This window comes from Culex quinquefasciatus, chromosome 2 (assembly GCF_015732765.1).
Source record: "Culex quinquefasciatus strain JHB chromosome 2, VPISU_Cqui_1.0_pri_paternal, whole genome shotgun sequence".
Classification (NCBI taxonomy): Eukaryota; Metazoa; Arthropoda; class Insecta; order Diptera; family Culicidae; genus Culex; species Culex quinquefasciatus.
The window spans coordinates 204,152,458-204,174,676 of NC_051862.1; the positions used below are offsets into that span (position 1 = coordinate 204,152,458).

General features: G+C 35.8%; 1 protein-coding gene and 1 non-coding gene across 5 annotated transcripts in view; one reads left to right on the forward strand and one right to left on the reverse strand.

Moving 5' to 3' along the window:
* The window catches only part of LOC6048199 (aryl hydrocarbon receptor nuclear translocator homolog), a 297,606-nt gene that overhangs the window by 264,341 nt on the left and 11,046 nt on the right, over window positions 1-22,219 (reverse strand). Inside the window, exons 1-2 of one of the 4 annotated variants that reach the window (XM_038251171.1) lie at window positions 13,961-14,498; window positions 6,299-6,356 (exon numbers count right to left, since the gene is read on the reverse strand). The exons of 1 other annotated variant lie outside the window; for it this stretch is intronic. In XM_038251171.1, coding sequence (XP_038107099.1) covers window positions 6,299-6,356; window positions 13,961-14,000 — 98 coding nt within the window. In that variant the 5' untranslated portion in view covers window positions 14,001-14,498. Of the gene's footprint in view, window positions 1-6,298; window positions 6,357-13,960; window positions 14,499-22,219 lie in introns of those variants that run through there. 2 more of the 4 variants (XM_038251170.1, XM_038251172.1) reach the window with 2 other exon arrangements.
* On the forward strand, window positions 18,348-18,419 carry Trnah-gug. Its single transcript has one exon. It is a non-coding gene; the product is annotated as a tRNA-His (tRNA).

The window sequence follows — 22,219 nt, forward strand, 5'->3', positions numbered from 1 at the left end:
ATCGAAACATACAAAAAATCCTTTTTTATCAACGCCGATGGAAGGTATGATGATAACTCTCAAATCAGTGTTGTACTTAAGTTCTTACGCATTTTTGTTAACTATTGAATTTCAAAGTTTGCAACTTTAATTTTTTCATGTTGAAAATCTTTTGAAGAAATGAAAATTGATTTACAAGCTTATTTTTCGGTAATTTTAAATTACAATTTCCGGAACTGCTTTTAGTCCACTTCAAGCCATCCAACTTCCACACTCAACGCAGCAAGTGCTTCTTCACTTGAAATCAACGCACGAGACGCACACCCAAAACTACCGTTAGTGCTACTTCTTGCCATCTGCAATGGTCCCCAACCGCCAACTGGTGTGGTCCGTCCCGACCTGACTATACGGTTCTGGATGTGCGAACGCCGCGCAATGGCGGTGGCCGGCGATTCAAAAACAAAGTGGCAAATTGTTGCTACCAGCTCCAAAGTTATGGCCCTCCGCCAAATCGACCGACGACGACGGCGGTGACGTCCAGGGTGAGCATGAAATTTGAATGTTGGTGTGTTGGTTGACCATCAAGAAGTCGTAAGGTGTTTGGCACATAAAGTCTCGGTATTTGTGCAGGTTTAGTGTGCCAAGATGGTCAGTGGCTAGACCAATTCTAGGTGGGGATGTGCAAAAATCTACCAATTTTCGTTTCGTTGTTTCGGTGAAATGACCCAGATAGCCCCCCTCCGTCCACAGGATAGTGGACCGAAATTAGTGTACTTGCTCGCGAAGAATTTACAAGCAGTTGTTGAACAGCGCTGGTTACAACCGTCGTCCAAAGTTCCCGCGGAGCGTTAAAGCGCAGAAGGTAGCACTTTCCACCAACCCTTCCGCCCCTTCAGAAACCAGGTTCAGCCCAGGTCGACACATGTGCTCGCTTGTACACATTTTTATTTTATAATTGAATCAGATAACATTTTTCTGTCGCGCGGCTTTGCATGGTAAATTGCTACCGAGTTTAATTTCGTACTCTCCAGGCTTGGGGACGGTGGCGGTGGTCGTGGTCGACACCTTTTCTTTTCTGGGAGGCCCTTCTTGCCTTGGGAAGTGAGCCACGACACCTTTGAGGGTGCGGAGTTGCGGGCCGCGATTTGATGGAATGGCGAGCCTTTTCGTAGGTTAAATGAGCTCAAGATGGGAGTCGCGCGCCCATTGATTTTTGCGTGGACAGTGAGAAAACTAAAAAAAATCAAAAAATCTTGAATTAAATAAATAATGACAACACTGTGTAAAGATTTATTTTGTTGCGAAATTTGAAATTTTGATTATTTTCTCTAGTTACACCCAAAACTGTGCAGCGCTAGTCCCAGAGAATAATGGCCTCGAGACGAGAGAATAATGGTACCATTTACGGACACAGAGAACACAGCTCAGAGAGAACAAAAGTTCATCCGTCAAAACAAAAACCCAAAAGTGTCGACTACGGGAATCGAACCATAGACCTTTGACATACTATTCCAATGATTTAACTGCCTCGGCCACCACTACTTGGTGACTAGGAAGTGGTTGGATGTCGATTTATGACACCTGTTGGAGATTTATTGCATTTTTTGGTGATGTGAGTTGGTAGAATTATTCTCTCGATTTTAGCGCTGAGCCTTCAATAAATTTTGAGGGAACTATTCTTTGGACTTGGAATTTTGGGTGTAGCAAATACTACCGTGAAAAATTTCGCGAAGCGTCTACTTGGCCAGGTCCAAGCCCAGCCCTGAGGCGATTCTTTGGTGACAATCACCGCTCAACACAAGCAGCCGGCCGAGTAGCAGACAACGCAAGCAACGAATGAATAGCGCATTTAAATTTGAATAACCATTCGATGAGTGCATAAATATAATATTCATAAAAATAAAACTTCATCGGTCGATGCTTGTGTACTGCCCGGCGTTGCGTTCAACGTTACAATGTTGACGTAATGTCTAAACGTCCCTCTTTGGACGGGGGGAAAGAAGCAGCGTAATATTTCGGACGCGCGATTTCGGCGAAACTAACGGTGATTGAATTCTTGATAACGCCCATGAATATTTTGCTCATTCTTGCAATTTGTCCAACATGCGATGCGAACGTGTAGAAAAATTGGCATGAACGCGATACGGTGGCAAACACACAGCTGGTCCTACTCTTAAGTTCTGCTTATTTTTGCAATTCAAATTGTCCGGTGAAATCGATGACCGTCCGGACCGCGCCTTGGTTCGGTCAAATAAGACTGATAGCTGAACAGTCGACATAATTAAGAAAGTGCATAAACCTACAAAGTTTGCACGTTGATGATCGCACCCGGCATAAAAATGTATTTAATAATTGTAATTGAGTTTCCATGGTAAGCTGTGCGGCGGCAGGTGATTTGGATTGGGGTTTCCTGGACAACATTGTAGAAATTAGTGATCAAATGGGCAGATTGTTGGACAATTGTTTTTTGCTTGACAGGATTAAAAATAATTATCTCCAGCTGAAAGCCATTTTGAAACGTTTGCTGTTCAAGTTTTAAATGCGGTTATTGAAAGTGGCACAAATGTATTGAACGATCAAAGAGTTCCTTAAAAAATGAAACAAATTGCATACCATTTAGGAGAAACAGCAGAAAAACATATGAAAGTTAACATTCCTGAAAAAAAAATCATGATTTAAAAAAAAAATCCACAAAATTTGCATTTATTCATTTCACTTATGTTATTGAAATCGGTCTATTAAAATTTTTTCTTTTGTATTTTTCAATCCAGCTGAAACTTTTTTGGTGCCTTCGGTATGCCCAAAGAATCTATTTTGCATCATTAGTTTGTCCATATAATTTTCCAAACCAATTTGGCAGTTGTCCATACAAAAATGATGTATGAAAATTCATAAATCTGTATCTTTTGAAGGATTTTTTTGATCGATTTGGTGTCTTCGCCAAAGTTGTAGGTATGGTTATCCTACACACTAAAAGAATGATACACGGTATATAAAAATGGAGATTTTTAATTTAATTTTTTGTCACTAAAACTTGATTTGCAAAAAATACTTTTTTTTATTTATTTATTTTTTTTTTTTGAATTTTTTGATATGTTTTAGGGGACATCAAATGACAAATTTTCTAAAATTTTCAGGTTGTGCAAAAAATCTTTGACTGTGTTATGAATTTTTAAAACAATACTGATTTTTCCAAAATATCGAAATATTTGTCGCAAAAATGTTTAACTTTATTTTTCGATGTAAAATCGAATTTGCAATCAAAAAGTACTTTAGTGAAATTTTGATAAAGTTCACCATTTAGGTAACTTTTCGAAAATAGTAGCAGTTTTCCATTTTTTTAAATTAGTGTACACGTTGCGACAAATATTTCGATTTTTTTAAGTCAGTATTAGAGGTGGGCAAAAAAGAGCGTGCCGCTCAAAGAGCCGGTTCACTAAAAAGAGCGAACGAACCATGGCTCACAAAAAAAAAACTGCGGTTCTTTTTCAAACTCCGGTCTTTTGAAAAAACCGTTCCAAGATAGAATGATTTTTAAACTTGTTATAAATATAATTTATCGAATTTCGAATAAATTGCATCACAAAATATGTTTTTAGAATTGAAAATGCCATTCTCATTTGCAAAATAATTGCTTATAAAAATTAATCCCAAAATAGCATTGCTGCCAAACACCACTTTAAAGTTTTCAAACTTATTTGCAGTTTCTTACTTTTCTTTGAAATTCCAAAAGTAAATGATTTTCTAAACAAAATGAAAAAGCTTTTCTTTATATAACTGATCGTACATAAAAGTATTATCCGAAAACAAATTTGAGCATTTAGAATTGCATAGCTTGTAAATTATTACCAAAAATCTACTAAATAGCTGAGAGATTATGGAAAAAAATGCTCTTGTCTTATTTAACTTCAGTAATCATAGACTCAAATTTTTGAAAAAGAGCGAAAGAGCCGTTCAAAAGAGCGGCTCTTTTTAGTGAGCGAACGAAAATGAGCGGCTCCTAAAAAAGAGCGGTTTTGCCCACCTCTAGTCAGTATTGATTCAAAAATTCATAACTCGGTTAAAGATTTTTTGCACAACCTGAAAATTTCTGAAATGTTGGCATTTGATGTCCATATAAAAAAATTAAAAAAAAATTAAAAAATAGTATTTATTGCTAATCAAGTTTAAGTGACAAAAAGTTAAATTAAAAATCACAATTTTTTTACCGTGTATCATTTTTTTTAGTGTGTAGGATACAACTTTGCCGAAGACACCAAAGCGATCAAAAAATTCCTTCAAAAGATACAGATTTATGAATTTTCATACATCATTTTTGTATGGACAGCTGCCAAAATTGTATGGAATATTATATGGACAAACTAATGATCCAAAATGGCTTCTTTGGGCATACCGAAGGCACCAAAAAAGTTTCAGCCGGATTAAAAAATACAAAAAAATCAAATGCCTGAAATCTGAGAGAATTGCTTAGATGTAAAATCAAATTTTCAATCGAAAAATTCTTTATATAAATTACAATACATTCCAGAATCGATCATCCGAAGGACTTAATTGTTATCTTATTTTTGTTTGTTGAGCTCAAGTATGACCCCTAAACTAAAAAATTGATAGATCCAAGATGGTGTCTAAAAGGGCGATGACTAAATATTTCAAACACTAACTAAATTTGTTAACAATAGGAAAAAATGTTTTGTTCGTAATTCCATTATCCAAAGTCCCATAATCGAAACTTCGAATAATCGAGTCTGGGCTGTACTGTGCGATTTCAGAGCTTGACCATCTCTGAAAATATTTTTTCCAAGAGATCAGAAAATTTACTAGAAAATTTTCTTTAAAGATATTGAAGATTTGGCCAATGGTTACTGAAAGACAGCCTCCGAAAGAAAATTTACACAAGAAAAACGTAACAGAACTTAGCAAATATACATTCTAAGCCAAAAAATGAAAGCATTTTGAAATATTCCGATGTTTCGAATAAAAAAAACTTCGAAAATTCAAATTCTAAAAGGCCCTGACTAATATTTTAACCATATCAAATGTCGGTGTTTTATTCGGACCGGGTATTGGACTAACAATCCAGAGGTCGCTGGTTCGAGTTTTGTTGTATGTATGTATGTATGTATGTATGTAATGTATGTATTTGAACCCCCGTCTTAGCCATGACTACAGTATATTTCAACTGAGACGGTTCGGTTAGTAACCACCATATATCTCAAGAACCTTTGAAGCGAAATACCTTTCTATGACTTACGATTTCTTCTGAAATTGTACAGACATAGATTGGTAATGCAGATGACTCGGGCCAGGCAATCCACGACTCCCTCGTCCAGTTTATGAGTATATGAGAAGGCCCTGGGCTGTTTTGAGACGGTGTTAGTAGTTATATAATGGTTTGATATATTATACCTTGTGACATTATTTCGCCACTACGGATTAATTCAATTCTAGAGCATTAACTCCATGATGGCCGACTGGTTAGTGTCCCAGACCATCAATCCAAAAGGTGTGAGTTCGATTCCCACCTGATTCTAAAAGGTTTTTTGTTCATATTCAAAGTTCAATTCCTGATTCCAAATTTCAAGGGAACCGACCGGGATTTGATCCCTGAACCTTCAAGGCAGAAGCCGCAACCATTAAGCCACGGAGCCGGTTTGGTCGCTGGTTCGAGTTTTGTCGAAAGTAACTCAAACTTGATTTCTACGATTGTTTGCCAAACTCATCCTACAACAAAGCCCACTCCAATCAAAGTCAAATCGCTCTTTTCTTCTCCCGATTGGCAAAGGTATTTAAATCGTTATTGATTTTGTTTACCCGAGACAAATCCCGCCGCCACCGAGCAAAAGGTAGACAGCAGGACAAATAAACAACACTGATGTCGCTGCTGCCACTCAATAACAAAGTCAACACAAACACAGCAGGACACACCCCACCACCCCACCCGATCCCGACCTGGGGTGGGGACATCAACGACGGCAGAAAGCCAACTAGTAGCAGCTACCTATATCGATATCGAAAACAAGGTAAAACCGTCGTTGATTTCGGTTTCGCGTCCTCGTCGTCGATGCTTGAGTAAATAAAAATTCCCATCTAAGCCACATGCCGTGTACACCGGACTAAGTTCAAGACGATGGGGTGTGACACCGGGGTTGCTTCGGAGGTTATTGATGGAGCGACCTGCGAAATGGTCAATCGCCATAAAAGTGTGTTTTCCTAGCAGTTGTAGGGTGAGGGTGGTAGATTCGTTCCTCTTTGGCGATGACTTGGCGCGATTCGAGGGGTCCAACGATGATGGTGTTTTCGTCTCCTTGAAGACACTTACCCTAAACCGGAGACGGGACGTTTCTGCTGCGCGACGACCACTTGATTTGGGTCGGCCACTGGAATGACAAACAAGAAAACAAAAATTAGCAAAGGTAATCGTAAACAAGTCCCCCAACGACTTTAAAGTAGATCAAGTCCAGGTCAAGAACCTCTGCGAAGCATGTGACAGTTCAGAGAGACCATGCAATCTTCAAAACTAGACACCCCACACGGGAGTCTCCCAGGTAATCCCAATCCCATGTCAATGCTTAACAAGAAAAAAAAGCCCAGAGAAATAAAATAGGAGGTGCAGCTGAGACCCGGGTGAGATTGACAAATCGCAACGTCCACACGTGACACTTCAAAAGCCGCGAATGCCGACGACGACGGGTTGCGGCGCAATTTTTAGCACCCAGCGGCGTTGAGTTTGAGTTCAGAAATGACAACCCAAAGCAGGGCATGGGAAAGTTAGGGTAGAGGGAAAGTCTCGCAGATTGGTTGTGAACGCGTAATAGGTTTACGCGATGAAGCTGGCAAAAAATGCACTATTTTGGAGACGGTGAGGGGGGATTAAGTAAGATTGGCGAGAAAAAGATTTGATGCAACTTGTTTGGAGAAAGATGATTGAAACAAGATTGCCGATTTAAATGAGTGTGGGAAAGATTGAGCTATAGCTTTAACATAAACAAAGTTAAAAAAAATAGCAGGAATTCTTAAAATTTAAGAGCTAAAACTAGGTGTTTAAAACTCTGCCCATTCCGGTTATTTAACTCTGAATAATCATTCGATAGGTAACACTGACCAACAAAATTTCTGCGCAGGCTCAACTCGAGGGGAAGCATAAAGTTTGGGGTCCCCAGAATCACGTGCATTTTGAATTTTTCAAAAATAGTTTGTCTGGGCCGAATGGTTTTTCTCCAAAATTTGTATGGAGAATTAGTGCGGTTCGGTTCTCCTACATATTGCATGCAATTTTTGGGTTGTATGCAAGAGCGACGAACCACCCTAATTCTCCATACAAACTTTGGAGAAAAACCATTCGGCCCAGACAAACTATTTTTGAAAAAAAATCAAAATGCACGTGATTCTGGGGACCCCAAACTTTATGCTTTCCCTCAAGTTGAGCCTGCGCAGTCATTTTTGTCATTTTTGTAGGTCAGTGTAATTAATCGTAATAAAAAATTTCATTTGCAAGATGGAAATTATTTTCGATTAGAGTAAAATGCTCAACCAGAGCTTTTTCCCCAAGATTTTTGTTACAGATATTTTAGTATCTTCAAAACTAAGGAAACTTTAAATATAATTTGATTCATCCCCCAAAGTACAGTTCACAAAATAATTTACAAAAAAAAAATATTACTAATTTACTTTCAAACAAAAAAAAGAGCGAGTTTTTTTGTTTGCCATAGTCTAATAGCTCCTTAAGTTTGACAATTTTGGTATACAAAAGGCAACAACATCATTGGTTGCTATGCCCCCTAATTAGAAAATTTAACGCGTACAAAATTATTACTTACCTTACAATTTTACATCGATTGAAAGAGTTTAATTTTTAATATTGATTTATTTGACGTCTTTCTTTATTTTCCTCAATTTAAATTAAAAAAATATGTGTTATCAAAAGTTTCCAAAATGTTAAACAAATCACTAAAGCCTATGCAAATTGTTTTCGAAGATTTTCAGTTAAACTATCTTTCAGCAGTTTAGAATTAGTAATGTATTACTAAATACACTAAAAAAACAAACAAAATCAAAAAAACAAAATCTAACATTTTTGCAAAACAAAAGCAAAATATCAAAATGATTTTTGTCATTTTTTTCCAAGATTCACACAAACATTTACTTTCAGAATTCGGTATTTCTAAAATCGGTTAAGTATAGGTCGGTAAACAATCTAAGTAATTTAAAATTTTGTAATTTTTTTCATGAAACGTTGTCCTTTTTCAATAGAAGCCATTTTGCATCAAAAGTTTTTTCATATTAGTCTCTGAAATCTGGATTTTTTTATCAATTTGGGATCTCTGGCAAAGTTGTATGTTATGAAAAAGACTTAATAGATAAATTGGATACACGAAACTTTTTAATTTGACTTAAAGTTCAGTTCCAAAAATACGTATTTTTTTATTTTCATTATGTTTTAGGGGACTCAAAAATGAATCTTTTGTGCCAGTGTTTTAGATGGTGCAAAATCTGATACCGGTCTGTAATATTTTGGACCTTTGGACAAATCTTGACTATTATCCAAAAAAATCATTTTTGGATTCAAAATCAAATTTGCAATTGTTTAGGAGCTGGCAAATTTCCTGCAATTTTTATTATATGACTTTGTTGATCGGACTGCTAGTTGCTACCACTTAAACTAAAAAAATAAAAAAGCGGTTTAGAGTTTCTATATTAGGAAATAAATAATTTCAAATTTCCGGATGAGGGCAAAAAACAGATATTCTGGTTAATTTTTAAATGAGGGTCAGATATTTAAGTTTCAAGATTATTTTAATCAAAAAGAGAAGAAAATTTCACAAAAGTAAACGAAACATCGTGGGTTAAAAATGAGGGCTAATTAGATAACATAGAGTAAAACCCATTTTGCACAAAAACAATAACTTCTAAAGGCAGGGGTAATTTACTTTATGATATATTTTCAAATTGAAAAAAAAAAACAATTTTCAAAAAAAAATATTGCATCTAAACAATTATTTTCTAAAAAAAATATCGTCGTTATCAGATTTTGCACCATCCTAAATATCGCACAAAGGAAGCTTTTTTAGTCTCTAAAACACATAAAAAATTTCGAACATAAAAAAAATCTTTTCTTGGAATTTTTCTTTTAAGAATAAAAAGTTACATGAAACAAATCGGGTTTTTTCCCGTGTACCTTTAATTTTTTTAAGTCCTAATTATGACCTACAACTTTGTTGAAGACATCAAATCGATCAGAAAATTCCTTCTCGAGATACAGATTTTGGAATATTCACATGCCCATTTTGAATGGGGCTACAATAATAAGGAGACTTGTATGGAAAAACTGATGATGCAAAATGGCTTTTTTTGACATGGACAAAGTTTCATTCAAATAAAAAAACTAACTTAATCCACCTATGTGGTTGGTGCCTTCCTCACTTTTTACCAACATTTGGTGATATGATGGGTTTGGACACAAATTCCATCTATTTCCCAAAAAAAAAAAGAAAAAAATAAACATAAATGTTACTTAAGCGGTCATAACTTTAGACTGAGCGTTGCCAGACCATCAATGTTTTGGACTCATGGGAAAGACTCATTTCATAACCAACGATAGGTCGGATGATGGATCCGGACATAGCTTAGGCATTAAAAAAAAGTACATAAATATCACTTAACCCTCTACCGCCCAAATTTTTTTTTCGAAAATATTTATTTTTCCCGTGTTTAGGAGGTCATTTTGAGCAACTTTTGTTCTACAAAAAACTTTACTTCTCTTGTTTTATGTTTTTCTTGTTTCATTTTTAGTATTTTAATTTGCATTTATCTTGTTTAGTTTATGTTTGTTTTTGGTAGTATTTGGCCTACTCTACCACCTAATATAATTACATTTTGCCTATCTTATTTTTTCATGTTTTTACAGTCACTTTTTTAATTTTTTGCATGTTTTTCTCATTTTCTGCTATAGAATCGCACCATCATCATTTAAATTGCAAAAAAATGCGTAGAGGCATAGTCTGGGACACTACAAAAATTACTGGATACTTCTTCTTACTGAAAATATAGGAAATGTTAGTGAAAAACCAGGCCAAAGTTGACCCCTAAAAAAATGACATTTTTAAAAACATTGGCAAAGTCACATAAAACAAGTTAAGCTTCCAACCCTTCAATTTTCCTAAATTCTAAGAGTTCTTCTTTCCAATTCTTTTTAAAGATCAAAAATCGGTTGGAAAATTGTTTTTTGGCGATTTTTTAGATCGAAGCCCGTCTAAAGGCGGGGTTAGGTTGTAGAGGGTTAAGTGGTCATATCTCGAGACAGGGATGCCAGATCTTCAATATTTTGGACTCATTGGAAAGGTCTTTTGATTACCTAACCAACGATGGGTCGGATGATAGATCCGGACATAGTTTTCATATAGATAAGTGAGATCCGGCATCAAAAGAGTGCATAAATTTCACTAAAGTGGTCATATCTCGAGACAGGGTTGCCAGATCTTTAATGTTTTAGACTCATTGGAAAGGTCTTTTGATTACCTAACCAACGATGGGTCGGATGATAGATCCGGACATAGTTTTCATATAGATAAGTGAGATCCGGCTTCAAAAAAGTGCATAAATATCACTAAAGTGGTCATATCTCGAGACAGGGATGCCAGATCTTCAATATTTTGGACTCATTGGAAAGGTCTTTTGATTACCTAACCAACGATGGGTCGGATGATAGATCCAGACATAGTTTTCATATAGATGAGTGAGATCCGGCATCAAAAGAGTGCATAAATTTCACTAAAGTGGTCATATCTCGAGACAGGGTTGCCAGATCTTCAATATTTTAGACTCATTGGAAAGGTCTTTTGATTACCTAACCAACGATGGGTCGGATGATAGATCCGGACATAGTTTTCATATAGATAAGTGAGATCCGGCATCAAAAGAGTGCATAAATTTCACTAAAGTGGTCATATCTCGAGACAGGGTTGCCAGATCTTCAATGTTTTAGACTCATTGGAAAGGTCTTTTGATAACCTAACCAACGATGGGTCGGATGATAGATCCGGACATAGTTTTCATATAGATAAGTGAGATCCGGCATCAAAAGAGTGCATAAATTTCACTAAAGTGGTCATATCTCGAGACAGGGATGCCAGATCTTCAATGTTTTAGACTCATTGGAAAGGTCTTTTGATAACCTAACCAACGATGGGTCGGATGATAGATCCGGACATAGTTTTCATATAGATAAGTGAGATCCGGCTTCAAAAAAATGCATAAATATCACTAAAGTGGTCATATCTCGAGACAGGGATGCCAGATCTTCAATGTTTTAGACTCATTGGAAAGGTCTTTTGATTACCTAACCAACGATGGGTCGGATGATAGATCCGGACATAGTTTTCATATAGATAAGTGAGATCCGGCATCAAAAGAGTGCATAAATTTCACTAAAGTGTTCATATCTCGAGACAGGGTTGCCAGATCTTCAATATTTTAGACTCATTGGAAAGGTCTTTTGATTACCTAACCAACGATGGGTCGGATGATAGATCCGGACATAGTTTTCATATAGATAAGTGAGATCCGGCATCAAAAGAGTGCATATCTCGAGATTTCTTCACTCATTGGAAAGGTCTTTTGATTACCTAACCAACGATGGGTCGGATGATAGATCCGGACATAGTTTTCATATAGATAAGTGAGATCCGGCATCAAAAGGTGCATAAATTTCACTAAAGTGGTCATATCTCGAGACAGGGATGCCAGATCTTCAATGTTTTAGACTCATTGGAAAGGTCTTTTGATAACCTAACCAACGATGGGTCGGATGATAGATCCGGACATAGTTTTCATATAGATAAGTGAGATCCGGCATCAAAAGAGTGCATAAATTTCACTAAAGTGGTCATATCTCGAGACAGGGTTGCCAGATCTTCAATGTTTTAGACTCATTGGAAAGGTCTTTTGATAACCTAACCAACGATGGGTCGGATGATAGATCCGGACATAGTTTTCATATAGATAAGTGAGATCCGGCATCAAAAGAGTGCATAAATTTCACTAAAGTGGTCATATCTCGAGACAGGGATGCCAGATCTTCAATGTTTTAGACTCATTGGAAAGGTCTTTTGATAACCTAACCAACGATGGGTCGGATGATAGATCCGGACATAGTTTTCATATAGATAAGTGAGATCCGGCTTCAAAAAAATGCATAAATATCACTAAAGTGGTCATATCTCGAGACAGGGATGCCAGATCTTCAATGTTTTAGACTCATTGGAAAGGTCTTTTGATTACCTAACCAACGATGGGTCGGATGATAGATCCGGACATAGTTTTCATATAGATAAGTGAGATCCGGCATCAAAAGAGTGCATAAATTTCATTAAAGTGGTCATATCTCGAGACAGGGTTGCCAGATCTTCAATATTTTAGACTCATTGGAAAGGTCTTTTGATTACCTAACCAACGATGGGTCGGATGATAGATCCGGACATAGTTTTCATATAGATAAGTGAGACCCGGCTTCAAAAAAGTGCATAAATTTCACTAAAGTGGTCATATCTCGAGACAGGGTTGCCAGATCTTCAATGTTTTGGACTCATTGGAAAGGTCTTTTGATTACCTAACCAACGATGGGTCGGATGATAGATCCGGACATAGTTTTCATATAGATAAGTGAGATCCGGCTTCAAAAAAGTGCATAAATATCACTAAAGTGGTCACATCTCGAGACAGGGTTGCCAGATCTTCAATGTTTTGGACTCTTTGGAAAGGTCTTTTGATTACCTAACCAACTATGTGTCGGATGATAGATCCGGACATAGTTTTCATATAGATAAGTGAGACCCGGCTTCAAAAAAGTGCATAAATATCACTAAAGTGGTCATATCTCGAGACAGGGATGCCAGATCTTCAATGTTTTGGTCTCATCGGAAAGGTCTTTTGATAACCTAACCAACGATGGGTCGGATGATAGATCCGGACATAGTTTTCATATAGATAAGTGAGATCCGGCATCAAAATTCCAGCACCCGATTCGCAACTCTGACACTTTTTTATACGTAACTTTTGAATTACTTATCGGATCTTCAAACAATTTAATAGTGCAGTATGGGGCACCAAACCGGATCGAATGCAACTTGTTTGACTCAAATCGGATCAACCAGTGCCGAGAAAACTTGGCAAGAATTTTGAGCACCAAGGGGAATACGCACACACATACACACACACACACATACATTTGTTCAGTTTTCGATTCTGAGTCGATAGGTACACATGAATATAGGTCTATGAGCTGTTTTTCAAAAGTTCATTTTTCGAGCAGGATTATAGCCTTACCTCAGTGAGGAAGGCAAAATACATAAAAAATAAAAATATATTGCGAAATTCATAAAAACTATTTTTTTTTTTTGAAAAATTTGAAAGAATTATTATTTATATAACATATCACCGTCACAAGTTATTACAACAATTTTATTTCAGAATTCCGGTTACCAGAACACCCACAATAGGATAGATAAAAAAAACAATTTTGATTCAAAGAATAGTTATCATTGCGAGAGAATATTTCACTCTTATGCACAGAGAGGTGTTCATTAATTCATTTAAACAGTTGATCCCACTGAGCACAGTAAAAGTCCGATGGTGAAATCGCATGCAAAAGCATGCACATCACTTTTGTGAGCAAAAGCATGTAGTATTGTATGAGAAAACGTGTACACAAAAAGCATGTACAGAAGATTTTGCACATTTTGCACATTCCAAAATAGCATCAATCCGGTGAAAGTCATATTCAGATTATTATGTCCGCGCTCCAATCCTCTCGGCTATCTCACCGTCTTGTAATTGTTGAAATAAACCAAAAAGGTAAAATTCCAATCGGTAAAATATATGCGTCACATGAAATTTTGTCTACGACTTTGTTGCCCTAAAAATCATATAGATTTATAGCAACAAACAAATAAAAAATCTCAAACAAAGAACACGGAACAATTCTTACAAGCACACATGTCGAATCCATATAATCCGTAGTTCCACATGTTGTTCGCCTTTCGCCTATTCGCTTCAATATAAAACAGCAGATACTCGTCTCCTTCTTTAACTTCTCCTTCCTCTTAATCCTTCTCGAATCAAATTCACAGCGACTTTGTTCACCAACCAGCAAACTTATCACAATCACTGTGTTTGTGTGCTATTTCACAGCTGTGCCCATCCGAAGAAGCCCCAAACCACTCCCCACCAGACACCACACAGAAAATGGGGAAGAAAAGCCACAACTTTTTGGTTCCTCCGAGGCTAATTAAAATCGAGAGAACCACGCGAGGGCGCTGGGAAACGGCGTAATCAACACCTTCCGTTCGAAGGAAAAAAAATGTAATCTTCTTTTTTCTTCAGAACTCTTTCGGAAGTGGTCTCCAGCAACAATAACAACAACTCCGGACAGTAAAACGGGGCGAATTCCGATAAGACAAAAAGATGAATCCTTTCCCGAGGACGACTGCAGCTCCGACTAACACTCAGTCGTGGACGCTACTACTTGGAGATGAACGACTGAACGACGAAGCGATAAGACGAGACTCTCGCGGCGAGGACCATCAACATCAACGCGGATATTCGACGGGGACACACTGCTCTAGCAGCACTCACTCTCAGCAGCTCTCCGCGACCGAGTTCGCCGAAGTGCAAAGATCCTGGCTTTGTTGCTGGATGCTGCTGCTGCCGTTGTCACACTTCGGAAGAGCATTACTGCACATACTCAGCTTGAGAAATGCGCATGACTCTCGCGCGTCCGAAATGTTCGTCATTTTCGAGGGGGGGAGCAACTCCTCCAAACGAGGTCCCCCCTCCCCCTCAGCAGACACCTGCCCTGGACCTGCTCCTCTTCTAGGTGGTGGGCGGGGAGGATCCTACTCCCCAGCAGCAGGACCAAAACTTTCAGCGGAGCAACAACGAAGACGACGACGACGACGACGGTTGATTAGATTAGGTCCATTAGTATGCAAACGTTGTGCACTTGGAACCCCTCCCCGCCCTCGACCTGTTTCCAGATCCTCGCAAGAAGCATCGTCCATCCTGGCCCACCTTACATCAAAAACCTTGCAGAAGCAGCAGCACTTGCACACAGGATCGATATATATCCCCCCGGAACACCGGAATGCAAATTTGGTGTGTGTGCACAGGCTGGAACCGCTGCTGCTGCTGGTGGAGCTTCACTAGAAGAATTCCGAAATTTTCTGCTAGGGAGACCGCCGATAGACCCGTCTTCTATTGTTTCCTCGACGGGGTTTTTTTTTCTCTTGTGAAACCACCTTTTCAATTACAATTTTTCGAAATTGCCATCTACGGAAACCGCTGGACCGCTTCTTCTGCCAAGGGATCGGCCAATTCGTGTCGAAGGGCTCCGTACAAAACAAACATTCAGGGTTAGGCGGTTTTCTACGACCAGAATTGTCCTTGCGTCCGTTGGTTGGGGAGGCTGGACTGTAGAGAATTGAATTTCGACGGAAGCCACGTGGCTGCTGGGGTTTTTGGAGAGAAATTTGCTGGAGATTTTCAGAGGGGTTTTGTTATTCTACAAAATACCTTTTTTTTCTTGACTGAACCTCTATCAGTACTTTTTTTACGGCCAAAGAAGTGTTTTTGCAAAGGCTGTTTTAAACCTTGACAAAAGTTATACTTGATAATTTAAACATTTAATAAAAATCTAATATTTTTATCATTAATTTTCTAAACTACTCAAAAAAATTGTTTTTTTTTTTTTTTTTTCTAACAAGGAAAATTTACTAAGGCTATTAATTTAAAAATAAAAATTACACAAAAAAAATTTCCTGCAAAAATGGAGTAAAAATTTTTCGACATTGTTCTGATACTTTCCGAAATTCATGACAATGAAAAATTTTAACAACGCTTCCAAATGAATTATGAGCGTCTTGTGCAGCCTTTTTTCCTTTTAAAACATATGAGTGATTCTCTAGAATTATACATTCTTTTTGCAATGTTTGGTTTTACCATTTTAATGTTGGAAAATTAAACTTTTGTAAATTTACTGTTCAATTTATTAAAAAAAATTGATAGAAAAAATTAAACCACCATTTGAAAATGGGTGAAAATAAGTATTGTCATCCCATTAAAAATGGTAGGCCCTCGGCTCTGGTCACAAAAAAAAAATGAATTTCAAAATTTAAGCCCAACGTTTAAAATGTTTAAGAAAAAGGTATCACAAAACATTTTATTCATTAAAACAGTTTCTTTACTATGGAAAATTAGTTTAATATCAGAGAATTGAGGAAATATGGTTTTTCTTAAACTTTTACTTTTTTTATTTGTGGTACAAAAATTCAAGATTTACTAAAAGTCTAAAAAGCCTTTTTGATTAAAAATACAAAAATAAACGTTCTGTATTTTGAATAGTTAACAATCAATTCTAGAGTTATTTTTAAAAAAAAAAGATCCAATAAGCTTTTGTGTTTCATATGTCTAAAAAAAATCTAGAATCATAAAAGTTTTTGAACAAAAATTCAAATTTTCAGCCATATTTTTTCCCCTGAATTTTTTAAGCATTTTTGAAGGGGGACAAAAACTTGAACTAAAATTTGCAATGACTTAACAGAAAATTAAACAAAACTCTAATTTGTTACATTGCAAATGAACCAAGAGTTTGAACAAATCTTCAGTATAGATAAACAAATTGTTGCTGCCCTTTCATATTTTGCAACTTTCTCGATTTTTGTTGACTGTTTTTCACATTTTTTATTTAAAATTGAAGTCGCAACTTTTAGAAAAAAAAATCAGGAATGTTTTTTTCCCATTAACCCTCCAATGCCTAATTTGTTTTTTTAAGCATTTTATTTTTCAACGAACAAAGTTTCTTGTTTTGTTTTATATTGATTTTGTTTCATTTTGAGAATGTTATTTGCATTTATTTTGTTAAGTTAATGTTTGTTTCTGATATTATTTGATATTTAGCCTGCCACATCCGATTATTACCTTTTGTCTCTTCAGTTTTAATTTTTGTATGTTTTACAGTCACTTTTTTTATTTATTTAGTTTTGATCTTATACATTTTCCAGTATAGAATGATACCACTAACATATAAATTGTTTAAAAATGCGTAGAGGTATTGTTTGGGATATTACAAAAAATGCTTTATTTTACTCAAAATCTTGGAAATGTTAGTGAAAAGCAATGCAAAAGTTGACACCTCAAAAATGAGCAAACATGTGTCACAAAAACATAAGTCAAAATGCCAAACCTTAAATATTCTAAAATTTGAAAAGTTCTTCCTTCCAATTCAGAAGAACAACAAAAATTAATTGGAAAAAGTGTCGGCGAATTTTAAGGTCCTAGAAGTGGGGTATAGTTAAAGATAGTAAATTCGTATTTTTAATTTTGAAAAAAATATTTATAAATATCGCTACGATTATCAATGTCCCTCCGGTTTACGTTGGTTTTTTTTCTGAAATATCCAAATCATAACCTACAATTTTGACACAGACCCAAATTTATATACATACTTACGTATTACAAAATTAATGGATATTTATGATGACAAATTAAAAAAAAATACTTTTGAATGAATAATTTGGAGTAGATTTTTTAGATTGGAGCACTTGCATTCGAGCAGTTTTTGCTTTTTCTACAATGTATTCCTTATGGGAGACCTGTCATTTCTACTCCATTATTTGGAGTGTGAATTATTTAACTCGAAAAATAAATTGAAATGAAAACTGAAATAAAATATATTTACGGAGCATTAAAACTCCTCAAAAGATGTTCACATAATTTAGGAATAAAAAAAAAACAAACCAGAGCAGAACAACACGCACACCTTAACAAAAATGCAGCCTGAATTATAAGTTAGCTCTAAAGAATCACACGTTCGACAACCCATAAACAAATAAATTTAGACACAAGTCATGCAAATGCATGATTAAACTAAGAAATATTTTATACTATGATTCATTTGAATGAGTTAGTTACATAATAAAAATGATGATAAATAAAAATAATCAGAACAAATTACAATTTAAAGTTTACTCGGTCCGTATAAAACAAGAAATGACGCGTTACATTAAAAACAAATCATAGGATTTGAAAAGAAAACTCTTTTTTACTTTTACGGATTTTGAAGCTTAACTTCCTTCATAATTTGATTGCACCGTCAATCTTGAACTTAACGCAGTTTTCCTACACGAAACAAGGTTTTCTCTCATTCTCTTTCTCCCTCTCTTTTTTTCACCGGTCCCCAGGTGAGTGTACCACCAGGTGAGACAAAATAAAGCAAAGCTTCAAAATATACCCACGAGGTACCGACCGACCGACCGATACCGACCAGGGGTAAAAACCACTCCACCTTTCAATTTACCGTATCTCACCACTCTTCAATAGCCGTGATCGTCTAGTGGTTAGGACCCTACGTTGTGGCCGTAGTAACCCAGGTTCGAATCCTGGTCACGGCAATGACTTCTCGCTAAAAGTCATTGTCACGGAAGAAGAGTGAGTAAACTTTTTTGTGTTGTTGTAGCCTTTTTGGAAACATTTTTTTTATCATCATCAATTAAAAATGTTATTACTTTTAAAGTGATAAGAAATCAAATATAAGACTGTCAACGTCAATTTCAAAACAACCTGAAATTCTGTTTGAGCGAGGTAATCACAACGCGTAAGCCTTATCTAACGTTTCGTCATCACTTCAAAGCGTGTCATAAATCAAGTCAGTATAAGACGATATAATCAAAAATACACATCACATTTTAACGTTATTTTTCAATTTTTAGTATTGATATTTCTAAAAAAAAATAGAGTGAGAAAAGCAATATCAAATACTTCGCAATAATCATAAAAAAATTCGTCATAAATGTTCCACTCCACACCTAAAAATGGACTTCAAAAACCTCAACAAATAATTTGAATCAAATTTAGGATTACTGCAAAAAAACCCACACTAGCCGTACTAGCACCATTAGAAGGGGACACTTGTTTTCACTCTCAATTAGCAATTCACTTTCACGACCTGGGGACAGTACAATAGCGGGTGGTGGAACGTGGCCAAATTGATGAGCTACTCGTACTGCTCTTAGTTACCAACTTTGCGCGGCGACGTGTTTGGGACATCAACCGGAGGGGAAAAAACCAGGCCAAACATGGTCCTACTTTGCGCGACATTCCATGAATGGAACTCCACAACTACACACTCACACAAACACGTCAGGAAATATGATTTCATATGCACCTCAACCGTTCAATAGCAGCAGCCCGGCAGCCCGATGTTGATTGAACGTGTTGCCACGTTTTTACTATGAGGAGCAGCACTTTTTCTTTCGATTCGAGCTCGGAGTGAGAATCCACCGACTGTTCCGTTGGTCCCGGGGAACAGGGACGTGTCTGAGCTGGCGCGTGACAACCCTTGGCCACAGTCAACACACGGCCGGTACAAGAGTTGTGATGTCCGATTCACCCACACTCCCCCACACCTTGGACGAGGCCGGTTCTGGCAGGGCACATGATTGGAATTATAATAAAAATTAGGTTGCTCGGGATTTTCTTCCGCTGCGAAGCTGGCCGGACTTTCGAAGCATCAGGTAGAAGGGTTGAGTGAGGTGTTTTGATCTAATGTTAGAATTTTGCAGGGTTTGTTGTAATTTATTTTTATTTATAAGAATAATTCAAAATGGGTCAGAAAATACAGTGCCATCTCGTTTTTGGCAACACAAATTTTTCAAAAAAAAAAGCAAACCTTTTATGTTTATATATCAATTTTTTTTGTATTTGTCTGATCTACAACTTTGTAGAACATTGTTACACTCTATAAAATAACCCTACAAAGTTAGAAAAAAACACGAAATTTTAAAATGAAAATCTAAATGAAAAAATTACCCTTCTGGGGCAATGTACATTCGAAAAGTAAATTAAATTTCCCTAAAAATCACATGTTCCAAAAATATTTACAGTTGAGTAACGGAAAATGGCAGAGTTTTTAAAACTTTTTAGTATTTTTTTTTTCGATGAAAAATAGTTTTTTTTTGGAATTACGAGTACGTCATCAATTCGGGCGTCTAATTTTACATAAAAGTCCCTTTGACACCAAATTTCTATATCATCACCGTTTCAGGCTGCAAATTATTGAAAAACACCTCTTTTTTCGCATGTTCAAAAATTGAAGGGGTCGTACCGCCCCTCCGTAACGAGATATCAAAAAACGGACCTCGGGTTCGAGATCAGGGCCAAAAGTTACCCCTTAGGACAAAGTTTCACGCAAATCGAAGAGGGGTCGGGGCAATTTTTCCCGATTTCGTGTGAGTTGGTAGAGAATTACTAATATATAAGAAGTAAAATAAGATAAATTACATTATATAATTAAAAATTATTTGAAAAATTTCAAAACAAAAGCATTAAAACAAATTAATATTGTTTTAATGCATACGCTGAAATAAAAAAAAAAGTACCAAATTCGTAAATTCTAGGAATTTTGCCTCCTTTCCTTATTAAGTAATCCAAAAATCCGATTACTAAATAAGGAAAAGTGGCAAAATTCCTAGAATTTAGGAATTTGGTACTTTTTTTTATTTCCGTGTAAGCTTATCGGCATTGTCTCTCTACTTCAAATTCAGCTAAATAGTTTTTAGATTTTTTCTTATGAAAAAATTGGTTTGATTGCTCTACACAGTAAAACAAATCATGGAACAATTACATTTGAAAATGTAGACAGATTTTGCGTCAGAAAAAAAAACCTTGTTGTATTACCTAAAACAGTGTACAATTCCACATTCATATAAATTTAAATAAAAATAATTTAATCTGAAATTTTCTATTTTTATAGAGAACGTGGCCGAGTTAAAACGACAAAAAATATTTTTAATATTTGTGAGAGTTTTAAATTTGGTGTGGAGCTTCAACTCAGAAAATATGTAATGTTACCTCGTTTTACGTGTGAACCCACCATAAATTGCAATAATATTACACACTAGACGAAGTTATATTACGACAATTTATATTGAAAAGTATAATCACATTGCATATTTTTTGAGTTGAAGTAACACATCTGACACCAAAAAAATACTAACTCATCATATTTTTTATGTTTAGCCTATATCTCAAATTATAAATATGGTAGGTACATATCAGCATGATCCTAAAACATTTTGACAATTTTTACACTCAAACAACGATTACAGGAAAATTAAATAGAGATTTTATACCTTCTATTTAATATTCGGTGTTTAAAAAGAGTTTGTTTATGAAAAGACATTAAAAAATACAAAAAACGGATGTTTAATATTATTACCATTTATTGTTTCATTATTTTTATAATAATATTGAAATTAAACATATTTTTTACATTTTTCGAATCACACAAAACCAAATATTCGTTATTCTGCAGTTTTGACTTTTTGCCAGATATGATTTTTAAATTTTCAATGATTTTAATTTAAAATTAATAGTTGAAATTTTTTATTTATCTTTTTATTACTGTGGTTTTATTAGACTTGAGCGATTAGGCATCTTACACAGAAAAAAATCGATTCCCGAAATCGTGAATTGTGTTCATGAATTTAAGAGCGAGTCCACGAGCAAAGCATACCCATCTCGCATCGACCTCACCAATCTGCCTGAAATTTTAGAGGTTGTTTGTACATATAAAACTAGCATCTGGCCAAAATATGAGCACTCTAGGTCAACGGAAAGTGGGACAAATCGGGACACAAAGTTTGGTGGTTCAAAAACGTCAAAAATCTTAAAAAGGCTATAACTTAGGCAAAATTCAATTCAATTTCAAAATTCAAAATGAATCTGAAACGGCTTAAAAATGCAACAAAATGCAGGAAAAAGCATCCCAAATGGTTAAAAGAACCATGAAGGAATTTATTCATAGTGCATATTTCGGGAATTTACTTTTTTCCGTGTCCACGGATAAAAAAGAGTTCCCAAAATCGTGAACAAGCGTTCATGAATTTGGGAATCACGAAAAAAGTGTTCAAATGCCATGGTGCGTTTAAACACTTTGTTCGTCGTTCCGAGTTTCATGAACGCTTGTTCACGATTTTGGGAACTCTTTTTTCTCCGTGTTGTTTAAATTTTAAAATTTTAAATATAAAAATAATTAAGATGCACTGGAAATCTGCATGTTATGATATTATGAGACATTTTTTTTTTACTTTTACTAAATAAACAAAAAAAGAAGTTTGCAGGGGAAAAAATATATAAATTTTTTATTTAGCTCAACAGCAAATTTATCCAAAAAAAAAACAAATTTCTATGC